Source organism: Papio anubis, chromosome 11 (assembly GCF_008728515.1).
Source record: "Papio anubis isolate 15944 chromosome 11, Panubis1.0, whole genome shotgun sequence".
Lineage (NCBI taxonomy): Eukaryota > Metazoa > Chordata > Mammalia > Primates > Cercopithecidae > Papio > Papio anubis.
Genome location: NC_044986.1, coordinates 46,843,488 through 46,862,654, shown reverse-complemented (window position 1 = coordinate 46,862,654; position 19,167 = coordinate 46,843,488). Strand labels below are relative to the sequence as shown.

The 19,167-nt window shown below is 36.4% G+C and overlaps 1 protein-coding gene across 1 annotated transcript in view; it reads right to left on the bottom strand.

Moving 5' to 3' along the window:
- The window catches only part of ASAH2 (N-acylsphingosine amidohydrolase 2), a 69,158-nt gene that overhangs the window by 15,748 nt on the left and 34,243 nt on the right, over positions 1–19,167 (bottom strand). Inside the window, exons 7-15 of the mRNA XM_003903942.5 lie at positions 17,992–18,112; positions 14,462–14,587; positions 12,697–12,783; positions 10,772–10,876; positions 10,562–10,643; positions 5,691–5,806; positions 4,569–4,663; positions 2,875–2,914; positions 2,036–2,131 (exon numbers count right to left, since the gene is read on the bottom strand). Coding sequence (XP_003903991.1) covers positions 2,036–2,131; positions 2,875–2,914; positions 4,569–4,663; positions 5,691–5,806; positions 10,562–10,643; positions 10,772–10,876; positions 12,697–12,783; positions 14,462–14,587; positions 17,992–18,112 — 868 coding nt within the window. The remainder of the gene's footprint in view (positions 1–2,035; positions 2,132–2,874; positions 2,915–4,568; positions 4,664–5,690; positions 5,807–10,561; positions 10,644–10,771; positions 10,877–12,696; positions 12,784–14,461; positions 14,588–17,991; positions 18,113–19,167) is intronic.

Genomic DNA, 19,167 nt, shown 5'->3' with positions numbered 1-19,167 from the left:
TGCAGGAGTATATTCCTGTGATATGGACAGGAAACAGGAAAATACTGGCTAGAAAAGAGTGGTTCCCTGGCAAAGGTTCCACCCTTAAGCCTGGAAATCTGTGGCCCTAAACAAGAACAAGCATTTTCAGTTTTGCACCCAAACGTTTCTGTTTTGTGTTTTCATTCACTATGCCCCCCTATCCTGTACCCATATAAACCCCAAACCCCCAGCTCCACAAGCAAACGAGGAGATGAACAGAAAAGCAGAATGGCAGAATAGCACAGGAGAGAAAAGAGAAGGAGCATCTGAACTCTGAGAGGAGTTTGGCTGGGGATAGCTGAAGAGGAGATTGGCTGCTGGACAATCAAACTCCAGGGGAAGATCATCTTCCCACTCCATCCCCTTTCCAGCTCCCCATTCATCCCACTGAGAGCTACCTCTACCGCTCGATAAAACCCTGAATTCATCCTTCATGTTTATTTGCAACCTGATTCTTCCTGGACACTGTACAAGGACCTGGGTACCAAGAGGGCACTGAGCTGTTTAACACTCAGGCCATCTGCAGACAGCAAAGTTTAAAAAAAAAAGTGCACTGTATGTAACACATGCCCACTTGGGCTTCCAGAGTAGTAGGCACCCAGACCTAGATACTGCTGCAGGGCCCTCATGGAATTTGCTCCTGCTGGCACCCAAAAGCACTTGCCCTGGCTCCTGCACCTGCCTGTCTGCGTGCTCTCCTTCCCATAAAGGGTTTCAGCATGTACAGATGCCGAACAGATGAGCCACACCCCTGTCGCACATAATGCAAGGGGGTTCAGGGAACTCTCCCATCTCACCTGGACCAGGAGACAAGCTAGTAGGGGTTCCTAACCTTGTTTGTGACATGGACTCCTTTGGCAGCATGTTGAGACCTAAGGACCTCCCTCAGAATAATGTTTCTAAAGGTGTAAAATAAAACACATGGAATTGACAAAGGAAACCAATTAGGTTGAAATATGTTTACCAAACTATAATAAACCAATGTTGTGTACAGTAATGTATGTGCTTCTTTATTATGCTATTGAATAACAAGTTATATCTGTGGATCTAATAACTACTGTGATTATAAAACAACAATAAAAGATATTTCTAGATCTGCAATCACTATATGTGATATGAAAATATCTGTGGTTCCTATTGGTGACAGAGGTACTGCTAAAATCATTTATTTTTGTTTCCTGTATTTATAATTGACAGAAATGCTTAATAATAGAGGTAGTGAAGAAAGGATGTAATTATTCCTGTCCAAGTTTAGCATCATTAAGACCCCTTTTTCAATGGGAATTCCTAGAAGGCAGGGACCTTCAGGAAAGCCAACAGACGGTAGCAGGGCAGAGGCCACTCTTAGTATGACTGAATATTTACCAAGGGGTAGACTGTATGCCTCTGTATGCACTGCTGTTATATACCAGCAGATATATTATTAACAGAAATTATTAATTATGAGACTCTGGACTGTTTTCATGTTTTACTTAAAAAGTACTTGGGCTGCTTTCTGGACTATTTGTAAACAATGAAATATTACCAGCTACCAGCCTCCCTCAAACTCTCTGGGACTCTGTTTCTTAATATATATCATCAACATAATAATATCCTACTTCCAGATATACTGTAAGGATTACTTTAAATAATATTTGCAAAGTCTTAACTAGTGCACTCAATAAACAGCTACTAGTGGGAGTTTTCTCAGTTGTTACAGAGGCTTAAGGCATCAAATGCATTATGAATAGTGTTAGAAATGTTTTATGTCACAACTCAGGCTTATTACCAGTGCCCCTGACAAAATAATTAATTTCAGGGAAAATGTAAGTCAGTAAAACTAGAATTCTGACCTGGACTTAAGAGGATGTATTTGAAACTCTTAAATATGACCTTTGGTTTATCATTCTCTTATCTGCTATACCTAAAACATAATCATCCCTCAGAAACATGACTAGGACAGTTTACAAAGCAAGTCTGTATTTGACATGACCGGGGTATAATTCATTTAAATTATGAAAACCTTTAGCTTTACCTGGTATTCTTCATAAGTGGTAATGTAATGTGTATAGACATTGCATAGACCTGAAATAACAACAGTCATGTTCTGCACCCCATGAGATGCAAATTCCTAGGAGAGAAAAGTAAAATCCAGTAAAATTACTCTTCATCTTTAAGTATAATATCATTCTGTTATCCTTAACACACAAGCATTGATTACATTATTAGTTTAAGATATTTTTCTTAATAAAATTTTTCTAACTGCACCAAGTTGGACAAGTCAATGGATCTATAAATACCTTGATGATCACAGTTGCAGATGTAGAAACTTCTTACTACTAAAACAGGGATTTAAAAAATCAACTTGTTAAAAAATCTAATGGGTGGCTGGCTATTAGCTAACCAGAATAGTAATTTCCAGAGCTAAGTAACAAGAAATTTTTGACATGTCAATTCAGAACCGTTTACAATACTGCCTGAATATAAAGAAAATTTAAAATATGGCACAGATAAAATACAGAATTCCCAAAGTATAATGCATTTTATTTAGACTGTTCACAGGAACTTAAGATATTGTGGTACTCACAGGTTACTTAGTATTTAATATATAAAACCATTATCAAATTTTAAATTATTAATACATAAATACCAATAAAATATTTTTAACCTAATGATAAATCCCTTATGTTTTCTAAGTCTGGTTCCGATACTACCAATATTTCATATTCACCTAAGCCATTAATTTCAAGAAATGTGGAACTCTAGTCATCTTAAAAAAGATTAATTTAAAAGACATAGGATCATAGGGATGGGATATAATTTCCTCTTCATCAAATATGAACATGTAGATATGTTATTTTATTTTTAACTTACTGCTTGAACTGCCTCTCGAAGTCTTCGTCCAGACATGGTCCTGAGTCAAGAAAACAATTATGTGCACATTTTCTTACTCAGACTGTGTGCAGAGTATGCAGAAACACTTTCAGTGAAAGCCAAAAAATTACCCCGGCTCACCACGCAATAGGAAAATATGTAGGAACCCAATGACTATGAAAAGCTAAACTGGAGCTTTTTTTCCTGCCTGTCCTAGCTTCAAAATAAATCCTAAACTGAAAACAGTCAATTTAACTAAAAGATGGAAACAGAATCAGTGGTTATCACTGGCAAAAGATCATCATTATTTTCCATTCTTGAGTCAACAAAATGATTAGTTGCATTCTATGTTTGTAAAAGCTGAAGCAGGTAGAAAATACATTACTGTCCCTTCCTACAAAGAATTTACTGTATCATTCATTCATTTAATTCTTCAGTAAAACACTGAGCATCTACTACACACCAGGCCTACTTCTAGGTGCTAAGGATTCAACAGTATGGAGGTTACGTTCTAGGGAGAGGAGAGGGTTAATAAGCAAATAAAAACAGATGATGAGAAAAGCTATAGAGAATAACAAAGCAGGATAAAGAGGAAAGGGAGTGGTGGTGGTCACTGTGGTGATGGTGGTGCAGGTGGTATTGCGGGTGCTGCTGGGTGCTGATGTGGTGGTGGTGGTGGTGGTGGTGGTAGGTGAAGATTATACAGTGCAAACAGCACTGGTATCCCTGTTAGATATTTGAGCAAAGAACTAAAGGGATAAAAGATTTAGTCATGAAGATAACTGGAAGAAAAGTGTTCCAGACAGAAGAAACCATAAGTTCAAAGGTCCTGAGACAAAAGTATCTTTGATGAGTCTGGGAAGTGTAATAAGGCCAGCGTGGCTGAATCAGGGGTGAGTAAAGAGGAGAAAGTTAAGAAGTCAGATAGGAGAGTTTGCTGAAGAACAGATCATGTAGGAGATTGCAAGTTTGAGGATTTACCTGGAATGAAATGAGAAGCTACTGGAGGGTTTTGAGCAAAGACATGACATTATTTAATTTATACTTTAAAGGGCTTAATCTAGCTGCTGTGTTGAGAAAAAACTGCAGAGGAGTAAAGACAGAATGAAGCAGACCAGATAGCAGGTTATTACAATAATCTGTGTAAAAGATTGTGGTAACTTAGACCAGGAGGGAAAGTGACAGAAGGTGTTGGGTAGAGTATACGAAATTTGCTGAAGAATTCAAAGAGGAAAAAAATAGAAAAAGAGAATTCAAGGATGACTCCAAGAGATAGGACCTGCTGGAAAGATACAAAATTGCCAGTTACTGAGATAGGAAGACTACATATCAAGCAGGTTTAAAACATTCTTCCATGCTTTTAATACCTAATCTGATTATTTCAAGTACCTGTATTTTAACATGACTGCAAATCTTTCTACTGACATAATAACTCATGGCAACATTTTAATTTGGGGTAAGTTTTTTTTTTTAATTTTCATGTCTGCTTCAGGTTAGTTATCGATAATAAGCATAGAGATAGTTATTCTTCAGAGACCCCAGCAAAAGAGGGTAGGAATATTTGTCACTGTCACCAAACAGTACAGGAGGATACCAAGGGGTCAGTACAGAATGATTTTTCATTATAAGAAGCAATTCCAACAGAAACATACAACAAACAAATTTTTAACTAAGTAATAAAAAGAAGAACTTACGTAAACTCCCCAGGGATAGCAGTTATGGCCAAGGACCCAAGGGTAATAATCTGAACATCAACAATATCTGGATGCCAGGGATGAGGTTTTGATAGCTGAGAACCCAAAACAAGAAAATTATGTTAGGGATAACACTCTCTCCATGGTTAACAGACACATAGTGGTCCCAGAAGTTCCTCTAGTTTCTAATTTATGATATAGTATTAAATATTCCATATGGGCATTTATGTCCTAGTCATAACATGAGAATTTCAAATGCCAAAGTCCCATTAACCTGCACTAATCAATGAAGTTTTTGGTGGATCTGTCATCGTGAAATCACAATGTATAACAGATAACCAAACGTTTTCCTAGAGTACTATTGGTGACTATTCTTATAACCAATAAATAAGGACTTCCATTTGGAATGGTTTAACTTAATTTCTCTTTTTATTATAATTGCCCTTTAAGTTTACAGTTGCCAAGTCTTGTCTTATTTTCCAAGATTTTTCCCAAGAGAATTTATCCTTTTCCATATTCAGAATAATATAGCCTGTCCCTCTATTCCTTCCTTTCCTCTCTTTCTTCTTTCAAGAATTTTAATAGGATATTAGGAACAAAATATTTTTAAAATGCTTCTAACTCAATAATCCAAGTTTTTATGCATATTGAAATGACCTTTTGACATTTAGAATGCAAAATACATGTTTCAAAGGAATGTAAAAGAAAATTGCTGTAGTTGATAATGTTGCCTGAACTGTGAGAAAATTTAGACATGAACATGTTTCATTTTAGATGACCTGAAATGTTTTCTTCTGCAGAAAATTCGATGCTGACTCCCTTCTTGGAACCAACATTAATAAATTCTGAATAAGATAAATGTTCATCTTATTCTGCCTTTCCCACTGTCCTAATTATTGTACTTATTAATCATAAGTGCAATAGGTAAATCAGTATACATCATAATCATAACCTTCATTCCTTAGAGTCACAGAACCCATTTTTTAATATTAAAAACTTGATATGGGAATATCTAAATTAAGACCTCCCATCTCAGTAGATATCTACCATTCATTATCTGACAGTTCATAAATTTAAAAATAACAATATGACAATTTCACTATGATAATGAAAATGCATTACTTCTCCAGTGTGAAGAAGGATGGGCTTTGGTTTATGACATTCTTTAATTTCTTCAGATAGCTTTCCCAGGATCTGGTCCCGAATGGTGTCCCAAAATGGATCCCCTTCTGTTTTCCCTATTAGAAATGTTACGATTAGTATACTTCCTTGAACCAACCCTCTGAAAAAAGTCATTATTTTGACAAATACTGTACAACAATCTTTTAAGGAGTTTCAGAGATTTTATTAAGGTTGCTGTTCAATAATTCTAAACAGTTTGAATAATAGAATAGGAAAAATGTCTTGTGCAGCCTAAGACATGAGCCATTGTTTAATTAGATCTTCAGTGTGGTCAAGAGAATGACAGAGTACATTTTGTCAATATCCTTAAAGTTTTGTTTCTATTACTCCTGCTCATCCATGTTGCAAATAAAAACAGTTTGACATAATTAACTGCAGAATTGTTGACTAAATCACCTTTTTCCTGTTTTGAAAACTAAAAATGACACCTCCAACTCTCAATACCAGTTGTCTGACTTATGGTCCCTGAAATAATTTCTCCTGGATACCCATTTAATTATCTACACACACATACACACACACAAAAAGAAAAAGAAAAAAAAAAAACCAAAAGCAGCAAAAAACAAAAACAAACTTCAAATGCATAATCTGAGGAAAAAGGTTTTGTAACTATAAAACCTATGAATTAAGAATCTATATACTCTATCTGAAAAATGTAATAATCATAAATGTCAGTGTAGCATAAACTGAAAACTCACAGAAATGAAGGAAGAAATACACATTTCAGTAACAACACTGAAATTTTCAATACCCCACTCTCAATCATGGATAGAACAACTAGGCAGAAGATCAACAGCAAACTTGAACTAGACCTACCAATCTGTAGAATACTCCACCCAACAACAACAGAATATACATTCTTTTCACGTGCACATGGAACATTATCTGGGATAGATCATGTGTTGGCCAAAAGACAAACCTCAATACATTTTCAAAAGTAGAAATAATACAAAATATGTTTTCCAAACACAGTGAAATGAAATTAAAAATAAATAATAGGAAAAAAGGGGGGAGCTCACAAGTATGTGGAAATTAAGCAATATGATCTGAAATAGTTAATAATCAAGGAAGAAATCAAAGGAAAATCTGGAAATACTTTATCATGAACGAAAATGAAAACACAACACATTGAAACTTATGGTAGTGACAGCAGTGCTCAGTGAGACATTTATGGTTGTAAATGCCCATATTAAGAAAGAAGAAAGATCTCAAACCAATAACCTAACTTCTACCCGAAGACATTGGAAAAGGAAGGCAAACTAAACCAAATGAAAGAAAAAGAGGAAATAATCAATATTCAAAAGAAAATCAATTAAACACTGAGTAGAAAGACAACAGAAAAATCAATGAAACCAAAAGCTGGTTTTTTGAAAAGGTCAACAAAACTGGCAAAACTTTAGCTAGATTGACCAAGAAAAACAGAGAGAATATTTAAATTATTGAAATCAGAAATTAGGGAGAACATTACTACTGACTTTAAAGAAATAAACAGAATTATAAAGGAATACTGTAAGTAGTTGTATGCTAACAAATTAGATAACTTAGATAAAATGGAAAAATTTCTAGAAAGATAAACTACCAAAACTGACTCAAGAAGAAATAGGCAATCTAAAAAAGAAAAAACTATAAAAAGTAAAGAGATTGAATTCATAACATATTTTTAACTACCTACAACAAATAACAGAACTCAGATTGCTTTACTGCTGAATTCCACCAACCAAAGAATTAGTACTAGCTTTTCCAAAACTTTTCCAAAATAATAGAAAAGGGAACACTTCCTGACTCATTCTATGAGGCCAATATTATCCTGATACAAAACCAGACAAAGATATCACAAGAAAAGAAAACTACAGAACATTGTCTCTGATAAATGTGACACAAAAACCTACAACAAAATACTAGCAAACTGAGTACAGCAACATAGAGAAAGAATTGTTATAGAACATGACTAACTGGGATTTATTCCAGGAATATAAAGTTGGTTAAACAAAAACTGATTAATGCAGTACAACATATTAATATAATTTTTAAATTACATACAGAGAGAAACATTTGCCAAAAATCTAATACCATTTTATGACAATAACACTCAACAAACTAGGAATAGAAGTAAATTTCCTCCACCTGATAAAGGATTAAAAACCCAGAGCTAACATTATACTTAATGATGAATGACTGAAGACTTTTTCCATACTATCAGGAACAACACAGAATGTGTACTCTTTCCACTTTTATTCAACATTGTTCTGAAGGTTCTAGCCAGGCAATTAGGCAAGAAAAAGAAATAAAAGGCATTCAGATTGGAAAAGAGAAATTAAAACTATTAATATTTCTATTTTAAGATCACATGATCTTGTATAGAGAAAATCCTAAATCATCCATTAAAATATTAGAATTAATAAATGAGTTCAGCAAGGTTGTAGGATACAAGGTCAATACAACTATCAGTTGTATTTCTATACATTTTTATGAACAATCCAAAAATGAAATTAAGAAAAAATTTCCATTTACAATAGCATAGAAAAGAGTGAAATACTAAGAAATAAACTTAACAAAAAAGTACAAAATGTATACTCTTAAAACTACAAAACGTTGTTGAAAAGAGTTAAAGACGATCTAAATGAATGCTAAAACATCAATGCATATGGATCAGATTACATAATATTGTTAAGATGGCAATACTTCCCCAAATTATTCTGTAAATTCAATGACATTCCCATCAGAATCCCAGCTGACTTCTTTGTAAAAAGTTATAAGCTGATTCTAAAACTCCTGTGGAACTGCAAGAAACTCAGAAGTCAAAAGAATCTTGGAAGAGGAGAACAAGGTAGAAAGACATACTTTCTGATCTGAAGCGAAACAGTAACCAAGAGACGGTTTTACTGGCACAAGGCTAGGCATACAGATCAATGGAATAGAATTGATAATCCAGACAGAAAGCCACGGGTCAACTAATTTTTAACAAGTGTGCCAAGATTATAGAATGTGTAAATAATAATCTTTCCAATAAGTGGTGCTGGGATAACTGAATAGCCATATGCAAAAGAATAAAGGCAGGCCATTACCTCCATGATACACAAAGTTTAACTAAAAATGGATCCAAGACTTAATGTAGAGCTAAAACCATCAAAATCTTATAAGAAAATAGGGGTAAATCTTCATGACATTGAATTTGGAAAAAGATTCCTATATATGACACCAAACCATGAGTAACAAAAGAAAATTTAGACTTCATAAAAATTAAGAATATTTATGCTTCAAAGGATACAATCAATAAAGTGAAAAAACCTACAGAATGGAAGAAAAAAAAATTTTTTTTTTGAGACAGAGTCTCACTCTGTCGCCAGGCTGGAGTGCAGTGGCATGATCTTGGTTCACTGCGACCTCCGCCTCCCAGATTCAAGCGATTCTCCTGTCTCAGCCTCCCGAGTAGCTGGGACTACAGACGTGTACCACCACGTCTGGCTAATTTTATATTTTTAGTAGACAGGGTTTCACCATGTTGACCAGGATAGTCTCAATCTCCTGACCTTGTGATCTGTCTGCCTTGGCCTCCCAAAGTGCTGGGATTACAGGCGTGAGACACCGCACCTGGCCCGAAAACATTTTTATATCACACATCTGATAAGGGAATGAATACAGAATACACAAAGAAAACTTATAACTCAATAATAAAAAGAAAAATGACCCAAATTTTAAAATGAGAAAACTACGTAAATGACATTTCTCCAAGGGAGAAATACATGTGGTTAATATGCACATGAAAAGGTGTTTGACATCATTAATCATTAGGCAAATACAAATCAAAACCACAATGAGATATCCCTCCCCACCCACTAGGGTGGCTAGATTCAATAAGTCAGATAATAACAAGTATTGGCAAAGACATTAAAAAGTCAGAAACCTATATACTGCCTGTGGAAATGTAAAATGGTGTAGATATTTCAGAAATAATATGGCAGTTTCTCAGATGATTAAACATAGAGTTATATAATCTAGCAATTTCACTCCTAGATATATACCCAAGAGGAAAGTTGAAAACAAACACCTACATAAAAATCACATGAATATTTATAGAATATTTATAGATTCATAATAACCCAAACATGGGATAACCCAAATGTTCATCAACTGAGGAAGGCTGAAACAAATCTGGTATGTTGATACAATGGAATATTATTCAACCATAAAAAAGAATGAGGCTGGGAGCAGTGGCTCGCACCTGTAATCCCAGCAGTCTGGGAGGCTGAGGTGGGCAGATCACTTGAGGTCAGGAGTTCCAGACCAGGGTATCTAAATGGTGAAACCCCATCTCTACTTAAAATACAAAAATTAGCTAAGCGTGGTGGCAGGTGCCTGTAGTCTCAGCTACTTGGGAGGCTGAGGCAGGAGAACTGCTTGAACCTGAGAGGTGGAGGTTGCAGTGAGCTGAGATGCTGCCACTGTACTCCAGCCTGGGTGACAAGAGCAAAATTCTGTCTCAAAAAAAAAAAAAAAAAAAAGGACTGGTGCATGCTGCAATATCAATGAACCTTTGAAACATGATACTAAGTGAAAGAAGCCAACAAAAAAATGCCACATATTATATGATTCCATTTGTATTAAATGTCCAGAATAGGAAAATATAGAGACAGAAATATTAGTGGTTGCTTAGGTCTGGGGGGGTACATGGTCATGTGTAAGCCTGGAAAACCAGCAGACCTTAAGTTTAAAAATTAATAAATGTATTGGCTACAGTGAAACCTGATCAGAGAACGGAACCCAGAAGCTTCAGAAGCTGAAACCATAAATTTCACTGGACTTCACCTTACCCTGCGTAAAATTGAGGCCTCCAACTCCATCAATAGTGCCAGCCGCAAAACTGTAGCCCAGTGCTGGTTTACATGTTTTTGCCTAAAGGAAAAGTTTTAAAAACATAAAAGGAACAGATAAAGAAACGAAAGTTAAGCTGAAAGTAAATAATGAGACCAAACCAAAACTTCAACCTTGGGGCATAACCAGTGTTCCTCAGTAGCACTTACTGTATGTGTGGAATTGAGCCAGACGGTCACATTTGTCATATCCACCCACTGGTGTGCTGAAGCCAGTGGTCCCGTTACCTCCTGGGAGGCAGAGGCATATAGTTCCTAGAAAACACACAGGCTTACTATTCCAAGCAAAAAGGCTAAAGTGAGTATCTCCAACTGTACTCAGGAAGTACCAATTTGATGCACTTTGGAAATGCATCTCTCAGCAAAGTTTTTGTTTTGCTGGTTGCTTAGAATTGGCCCCCAACCACATGGGTCTCTCTACCAAACCCAGGAGTTTCCCAGAAGCTTGAAGTCTCCAAGGCTGTTAACCTGTGTCAACTCCCCACGAAAATGAAATTATAGTGATACAGGCTGTGGCACAAAAGGCCCCAATCTCACTTGAAAGATCACCAAGAAAATTTAAGATTGGGAATAACTGGACCAAACTACTTTCTTTGCTACAGTGAGAGTGTATTTTTGGGTGTTCTTATAGGGTCTTCCTTTCAGAATACTTGAGTCCTGAAGCAGGTTGGGGCCAAGGGAGGCTTGGAGGATTTCAAGCCCTACTTTGTCTGCAGCAGCTCACCCACCCACAATCCACTCTTTGGTGCTTTTGCTTTTGTGTTTTAATACGCTCAATTGATGCTTTTTCAATCTTACGGGAAACATGAGTCAAAACATGTTTAAAAAACTCTTTGTTTGTATTAATTCATATTATATAACATAGGCAAATCGTGTTTCATCAAATGTTCTCTTGCCTGACACTTAGCTCATTTCCACTCTGTCCCCACCCCAGTTCCAACGGCCACATGAGAGCTCTCATAAGTCATCAGCAAGACCAGTTGCAGCCTGCCGCTCCTAATTAAGTTATGCCTTACTGAGAAGAGAATGCAGAATGTGGGTCAAATCTCTATGACTCTCAGGCTCAGAATGGGAGCAAAATTTCTGACACTAAAGTGTGTCATGGGTGCACACCCTAAATAGAATCTGTGAATTTAGAATAATCCACTGATAATACCACAGTAATTAAAAAGAAACTGCAGCAATTAGGCTGGCTGTTGCTACCAATTTTGTGTCAGATTGTTCTTTAAAGGTGCTTTTGTCCTTCTTTAGTTGCTCTTAAAAGATTTTAGAACCCTTGGAATAAACTATTTAAACACACACACACACACACACACACACAGAGCAAAGGTATGAATAAGCTATGAAAAGAAAGAGATTTAATCATATCAAGGGCATCTCAGTTTGAGATTCTTTTTTTTTGTCTTTTTGCCTAGAAATCTGTCTCCATAGGAGCTGAAACAAAATATGGGGACAAAATGGGAAATAAAATTTAGGAGGGGGAGGAAGTCAGAGTAATTCATAGTAATCTCAATGGAGACCAGATTCTCTCTTCATCAAAAAGTTGTGCAAAAAGAAAAGAATAGATGGATGATCTTTGCATATTGAAGAACACCGGGAACTAATTTAAATCCAAGTTTCAAGAACTGGAGTTCTATGGTTCAGCTTTCTCTTGTCACCAGAGGAAAAGTTAAGAGATAGCTAGATGACTTTAGGCAAGCAAAGGCCTTAGAGACTTCTGAGAATTTGAATCAATCTGGTCATATCTAATGCCACAAGAAATTGAAAACCTTATAGTCTATCTTCCTAGTGTCTGAAGCAAGCACTCTGGTTTTCTAGACATTCTAAAATAGAATGTTTTCCTGAGTACTTGGTTTTAAATGTACTTCCTATAAGAAGTCAGACCTGAGCAGGCACACAGAGGTTCCTGTGTGGATTGCAAAGGCCACCTCCCAAGCTGACCTCTTCCAGACTTCCCAGCACAACCTGAGCATTTGCTGTTTTCTTTACAATATTCAACTTCCTAATGAACCATGTCAATGGATTTTAAAGGACAATTTTAAATGAAGATGAAAGGAGCGAGGCCCATGGCTTACCTTTGCTCTCTGATACATGGCCCGTCCTATAATTTGTGTGCTGTCGAACATATCCTGTCCAGGTCCCTTAGCAATGCACATGTTAGACTGGAACAAAATAAGATAGGATGCATTCTTGGACAAGTAAATAATTATGTTAAGGAATGAAGAATTATAACTGAATCTAAGCAAATAGATTTTTAAAACCACATTCTAGCAGTTCTTTTTGGGTAGTCTTTCAAAGTAAGACTATAAAAACAAAATCATACCTGGAATTAGAACAGTGAATGTCTTTAGAAATTATCTATTCTGAAGCCTTTCTTTTAAAAATAAGGAAATTGAGGCTCAGGTTAAAAGATGTGTTGGTGATTATCCAGGTATCTCATATCTGAGCTAAGACATGAAGCCAGGTCTTTCTATTGACTACACATCTTTCTACTTGCTTGTTCTTGCCTCTGATTCTTACTCATGATCACCTTAAACTAAAACTCAGTTAAAATTATATTGGAACAACTAGCTGGACTTCTGGGGAAAAAAATCAATAAACAAATCTGGCCCTATTTCCTACTTCTTATGTCAGAAAAAATTGAGATTGATCAAGCACTTAAATATTATAAGTGGAATCAAAAAATTACTAAAAGAAAATATGGATAAACATATTTTGTAGTATGAGGGTATGGGCAGACCCTCCTGAAAGTTATCTAGAACAAGCTTAGTTAAACTGGACAGCTTAAACATCTTAAATTTCCATAGGAGGCAAAAGACATAAATAAGACAGAAAGACAACTGATAAACTTTAGGAAAAGTTTGTACTATTTTGACAAAACTAAGACTTTAGTATATTAGGAGCTTTAAAAAGTCGATAAGAAAAAAATATCTTTATTAATACTGGTATTAACCCAACTGGGTAGAGTTGACTGGGATGGAATAAATATCCCAGAAATAGTGTACAAAAAAAGCATTATCACAGGAGAAATGTTCTACAAACACAAAGAATAAGAACCCAAAAAATAGCATCTACTACTCATGTCAAAGTTGAAAACAAAGCCAAATCAACATTGTGGGAGTTAAATAAATGATGGTATAGCCTTACTTGTTGTCTTTAAAACGTATCACACAGATCTGGATGTACTCATTGAAAGGTTTCTAAGACAAATTAAGTGGAAAACTGAAGTTCTGGATACAAAATTCAAAATCCATGAATAAGTCATAAAATGTTGTTTATAAATGCATAGATAAATACATAGGAGGAGGTATGAGAATAGTAACTTCTGGGAAGAGCAAAGTATAGAGGAAAGCGAGGCGGAGAGGGACTTTCACTTTTTACTATTCTCTGCACTTCCACATTATTTGAATTTTTTACAGCAATTCTTTTCTGCTTGTAATTTTTTAAAAAGGAAAAGGAATTTTGGTCTTATATGAAAAATCCTATAAACTGTGTAATCCATGAGAAATGTCTCAGGCAGGCAGTTTTTAGTACAAACTTGTGACTTTCGAAATGCCAAAGCAAAATGTTTCAGATTGTCCAAGTTTGGGGAAGGGTAAAGTTAATCTCTGACAGTTACTGAATTGTCTCATCATTCAAAAAACTTAACAGTCACTCAAATGGAAAAATATAACTTCACTCAATTAAAATTTAGTGGGTTTGGACAGGTGTTTTTGAGAAGAGCAGATGCTAGGGAGAACTAGGCCAGTGTATGCTAGAAGACAAGGTATTTGTAAATATTCAAATATAAAATGTATTTGAGATGCAAAAACAAAGATTTCATGTGCCATAATTACCTACCCCACCAATGGGACAAGTGCTGTTGGCGTTATCACAGGACTCTCCCGTGTTGATGCAATGTGGGCCGAGAATGTTGGGGGACACATCTCCTAGGTTTGATGAAGCAAAGGCTGCTACAAATGGCCCCTGACAAAAGAAATACCAAGTTTCCTTTTATTCTTTCCTATTTCCTGTAATGACTGCCATTAGAAATGCAAACATTAAATCCACTCTGGTAAACTATTCAAAATCATTTGCAGACAATAAAAAGAGGATATAAAATATTCTGTAGGTTGCCAGTTCACTCTGATGATAGTTTCTTTTGCTGTGCAGAAGCTCTTTAGTTTAATTAGATTCCATTTGTCAATTTTGGCTTTTGTTGCCATTGCTTTTGGTGTTTTAGTCATGAAGTCTTTACCCATCCCTATGTCCTAAATGGTATTTGCCTAGGTTTTCTTCTAGGGTTTTTATAGTTTTAAGTCTTACGTTTAAGTCTTTAATCCATCTTGAGTTAATTTTTGTATAAGGTGTAAGGAAGGGGTCCAGTTTCAGTGTACTGCATATGGCTAGCCAGTTTTCCCAACATCATTTATTAAATAGGGGATCCTTTCCCTATTGCTTGTTTTTGTCAGATTTGTTGAAGATCAGATGGCTGTAGTTGTGTGGTATTATTTCTGAGGCCTCTGTTTCATTCCAATGTTCTATATATCTGTTTTGGTACCAGTACCATGCTGTTTTGGTTACTGTACCCTTGTAGTATAGTTTGAAGTTAGTTCAACCATTGTGGACAACAGTGTGGTGATTCCTCAAGGATCTAGAATCAGAAACATCATTTGACCCAGCAATCCCATTACTGGGTATATACCCAAAGGATTATAAATCATTCTACTATAAATACACATGCACATATATGTTTATTGCAGCATATTCACAAGAGCAAAGACCAGGAACCAACCCAAATGCCCATCAATGATTGACTGGATAAAGAAAATGTGGCACATGTACACCATGGAATACTATGCAGCCATAAAAAGGGATGAGTTCACGTCCTTTGCAGGGACATGGATGAAGCTGGAAACCATCATTCTCAGCAAACTAACACAAGAACAGAAAACCAAACACCACATGTTCTCACTCATAAGTGGGAGTTGAACAATGAGAACACATGGTCACAGGGAGGGGAACATCACACACCAGGGCCTGTCGGGGGGTGGGAGGCTAGGGGAGGGATAGCATTAGGAGAAATACCTAATGTAGATGATGCGTTGATAGGTGCAGCAAACCACCATAGCACAGGTATACCTGTGTAACCTGCACGTTCTGTACATGTATCCCAGAATTTAAAGTATAATTTTAAAAAAAAATCCAGAAAAAAATATTCTGAGAAAACTTTTTATTCCTGTAAAGGCTCACATTACCATCGGTGTACATATTATTACTGAAAATATTCGAATTATCAACAAAGCTGTTTCAAGTGGGAGAGTTTCAAATTATGCCTCAAACAGAAATATTTTAACCAGAAACACTGTGTGCAATAACAAATTATAAAATGCTGACCAGTCAATCTAGTCTATTGTGTTTTATCTGGAGCTCAGAGATCCATCTGCCTTTTAAAAATAAATATGCTATTGGCTTAAACAGGAAAAAGCAAATACAGACTTTCCTGTTGCACAATGAAACTAAACACACCATCTGGACTTGCCCTCGGTGTATCTTTTCTCTCTCTCTTCAACCGAATTAGAGCCATGCAAGGTCTCTGCCTCAACCCAACCACTCTAGTATTCTACCTTAAATGCCTCGAATTTTCTTCGGGAAAGAGATAACTAAGTATTAGAGATATAAATCTTTTTCGATACTAAAAAGATAATTTATTTCATAGTGCCTAGCACTCAGGCAGTGATCATAAATAGAAAAATCTCTTCTTTTCTCTAAAATGCAGGCTAAAGTGAGAAAATAGAGTGAGTTTTGCCAACAAAGGAGCTTGCTTTGGTTTGGATGTGGTTTATTCCTGCCAAAACTCATGCTGAAATTTGATCTCCAATGTGGCATTGTTGAGAACTGTAGCCTAGTAGGAAGAGACTGATCCCTCATGAATAGAATAATGCCCTCCCACAGGGTGAATGGCTTCTCACTCTCTAGGGAATGGATTGCAGTAGTTCCTGCAGGAGCAGGTTGCTAAAAAACAGCCTGGCTTCCTCAGTGTTTCCTCTCTTGCTTCCTCTTTCACTTGTGATCTCTTTGCAAATCCTAGTTCTTCTTTTTTTCTTTTTTTTTTTTTTTTTTTTGAGACAGAGTCTCAGACTGTCCCCCAGGCTGGAGTGCAATGGCACGATCTTGGCTCGCTGCAACCTCTGCCTCCCAGGTTCAAGCAATTCTCCTGTCTCAGCCTCCCAAGTAGCTGGGACTATAGGCACACACCACTATACCCGGCTAATGTTTTGTATTTTTAGCAGTGATGGTGTTTCACCATGTTGGCCAGGCTGGTCTTAAACTCCTGATCTCATGAATCACCTGCCTTGGCCTCCCAAAGTACTGGGATTACAGGTGTGACCCACTGCGTTCGGCCTCCTCTTCTGTTTTCTATCATTATTTATGTACAATATTCTGAGAAATTTTTTATTTTATTGATAATAGCACGAGGCCCTCACCAGATGCAGTTGTTCAGTCTTGAACTTTTCAACCAGCAGAATCATGAGCAAAAAAAACCTCTTTTCTTTATAAATTATCCAGTCGCAGTTATTCTGCTAACACAAAACAAAGACAGAGCTAAATGATCAGGCTGAATGTTAATGGAAGCTAATATCTTTAAAAGGGAATATTAATTGTAGGTAAGGGCCTGGGACTCTTATCCCATTATATAGTCTTCCGAATTTGGGCCTGGCGCAGTGGCTCCTGCCTGTAATATAACACTTTGGGAAGTCAAGGCGGGCAGATCATTTGAGGTTAGGAGTTCAAGACCAGCCTGACCAACATGGAGAAACCCTGTCTCTACTAAAAATACAAAAATTAGCTAGGCGTAGGGGTTTGCACCTGTAATTTCAGCTACTCAGGAGACTGAGGCACAAGAATTGCTTGAACCCGGAAGGCAGAGGTTGCAGTGAGCTGAGATCGTGCCACTGCACTCCAACCTGGGTGACAGAGTGAAACTCTGTCTCAAAAAAAACAAAAATAAAAATAAAATGGTGCTTAATCCCTGTATAGCTCTAAAAATGAAAGTAAGTAAATATCAACAGTTTGTCATATTTTCAGTTTAATCAAAAACTACTGTTATTACAAAAATCTTGAACTTTGCCCTTCCTTATTCAACTAATAACTTTATGAAGCACTTAATACAAGGACTATGTGACACAAAAAGCAAATGGATTAGTAGTCATTTTTTATTTCTCTTTCCACGTTAGGAAGGATGGTAAATGCTCTCTATCCAAGCATATCAATATGTGAGATGGATGATGACACTTTTTTCTGGAGATTTGAATCACCTATTCTGAACGCAGCATGAATGATGATACTCAGTGACTCAAGATGAAACTTTCAATGATATAAATTCTCACCTGCCCAGGTAGATATCCTTTGTTCTTCTCTTGCTCAAGCAGGTAAGATGCATAGCCCACATTGTCACTGTTTACAAGATGGTTACTGTTGTTCATGCTGACCGGGTGGATGGCAAACCAGCTGTAAAGGAGCAAGAAGCTCTAAGTTAATCAGGAGAACCAGAGAACTGAGGCCAAGGACTATGACTGGAAGCTTAAGTTTTCTCCAGCAGGAAAAAATATTTTTAAATGATAGACATTCTACATCTAGACTCTTTCATTGTTCATGGGCTTAAAAATACAATGCAAAAAAATGTACTCAAGAAGTCTGATCATTTTCTTAAATTAAAAATACAGAACTCCATTTTCATGACTATTTCATCATTGGCATCATCATTAGACTGGTCAGTTACCAGATGGCATACCTAAAGAACTGTATGTACACGGACTTTGTCCTTCAAGATAGGCACACAGATAGTAATTATTTAAATCTATCTAATGCGACATTTACTAAGGGTTACCTGTATGCCAAGCACTGAATAAACTGTGGTTTACTTTCAGAATCTCACCAAAGACATAGATGTGAACAAATGGCTTTAACACAGTGTGACAAACGTTGCAAAGAAACAGGCATAAAGTGTTTAGGGACCACAGATGACTAACAATTAATTCCTGAGGGCATTACAGGGAGAGGAAACAGCAGGGTAAATGCACAGAGGCGTGAAAGAGGATGTGATGCATAATTCAGTATATCCTTATGCCTAGTAATACCTTGTTTAAGCATAAAGCTATACAGTTTACAAACTAATTTCACATCTGTTACCTTATTTGAACTTCACAACAACTCTGAGAGACAGGCTGTTTTACCTCTACTCTGCATAGGTGACCCAGAGAAGCAAAATAATGGTCCACTGCTCATAGAGGCCCAGGACTCAAGTCTGGGTCTTGTGACACTGTGTCCAGTGGTCTTTGTAGGCTCAAACCCTTACACAGGTGAAAAGGATATTTACAGAGTGGAAAGCAGTAAAGCAGATTAACTGGAACGCTCAAGAAAAGAGAGATGCCAGTTCATAAAGTGTCAGGTTAACTTAGAATTTTTTTAAAAAAATTGTTGATTCAATTCTTCGTTGAAAAATCTTTAAATGTTTTCGCTTACATGCCTACCTAAGCAATGTAATGCACAAAACTAAGCATCTA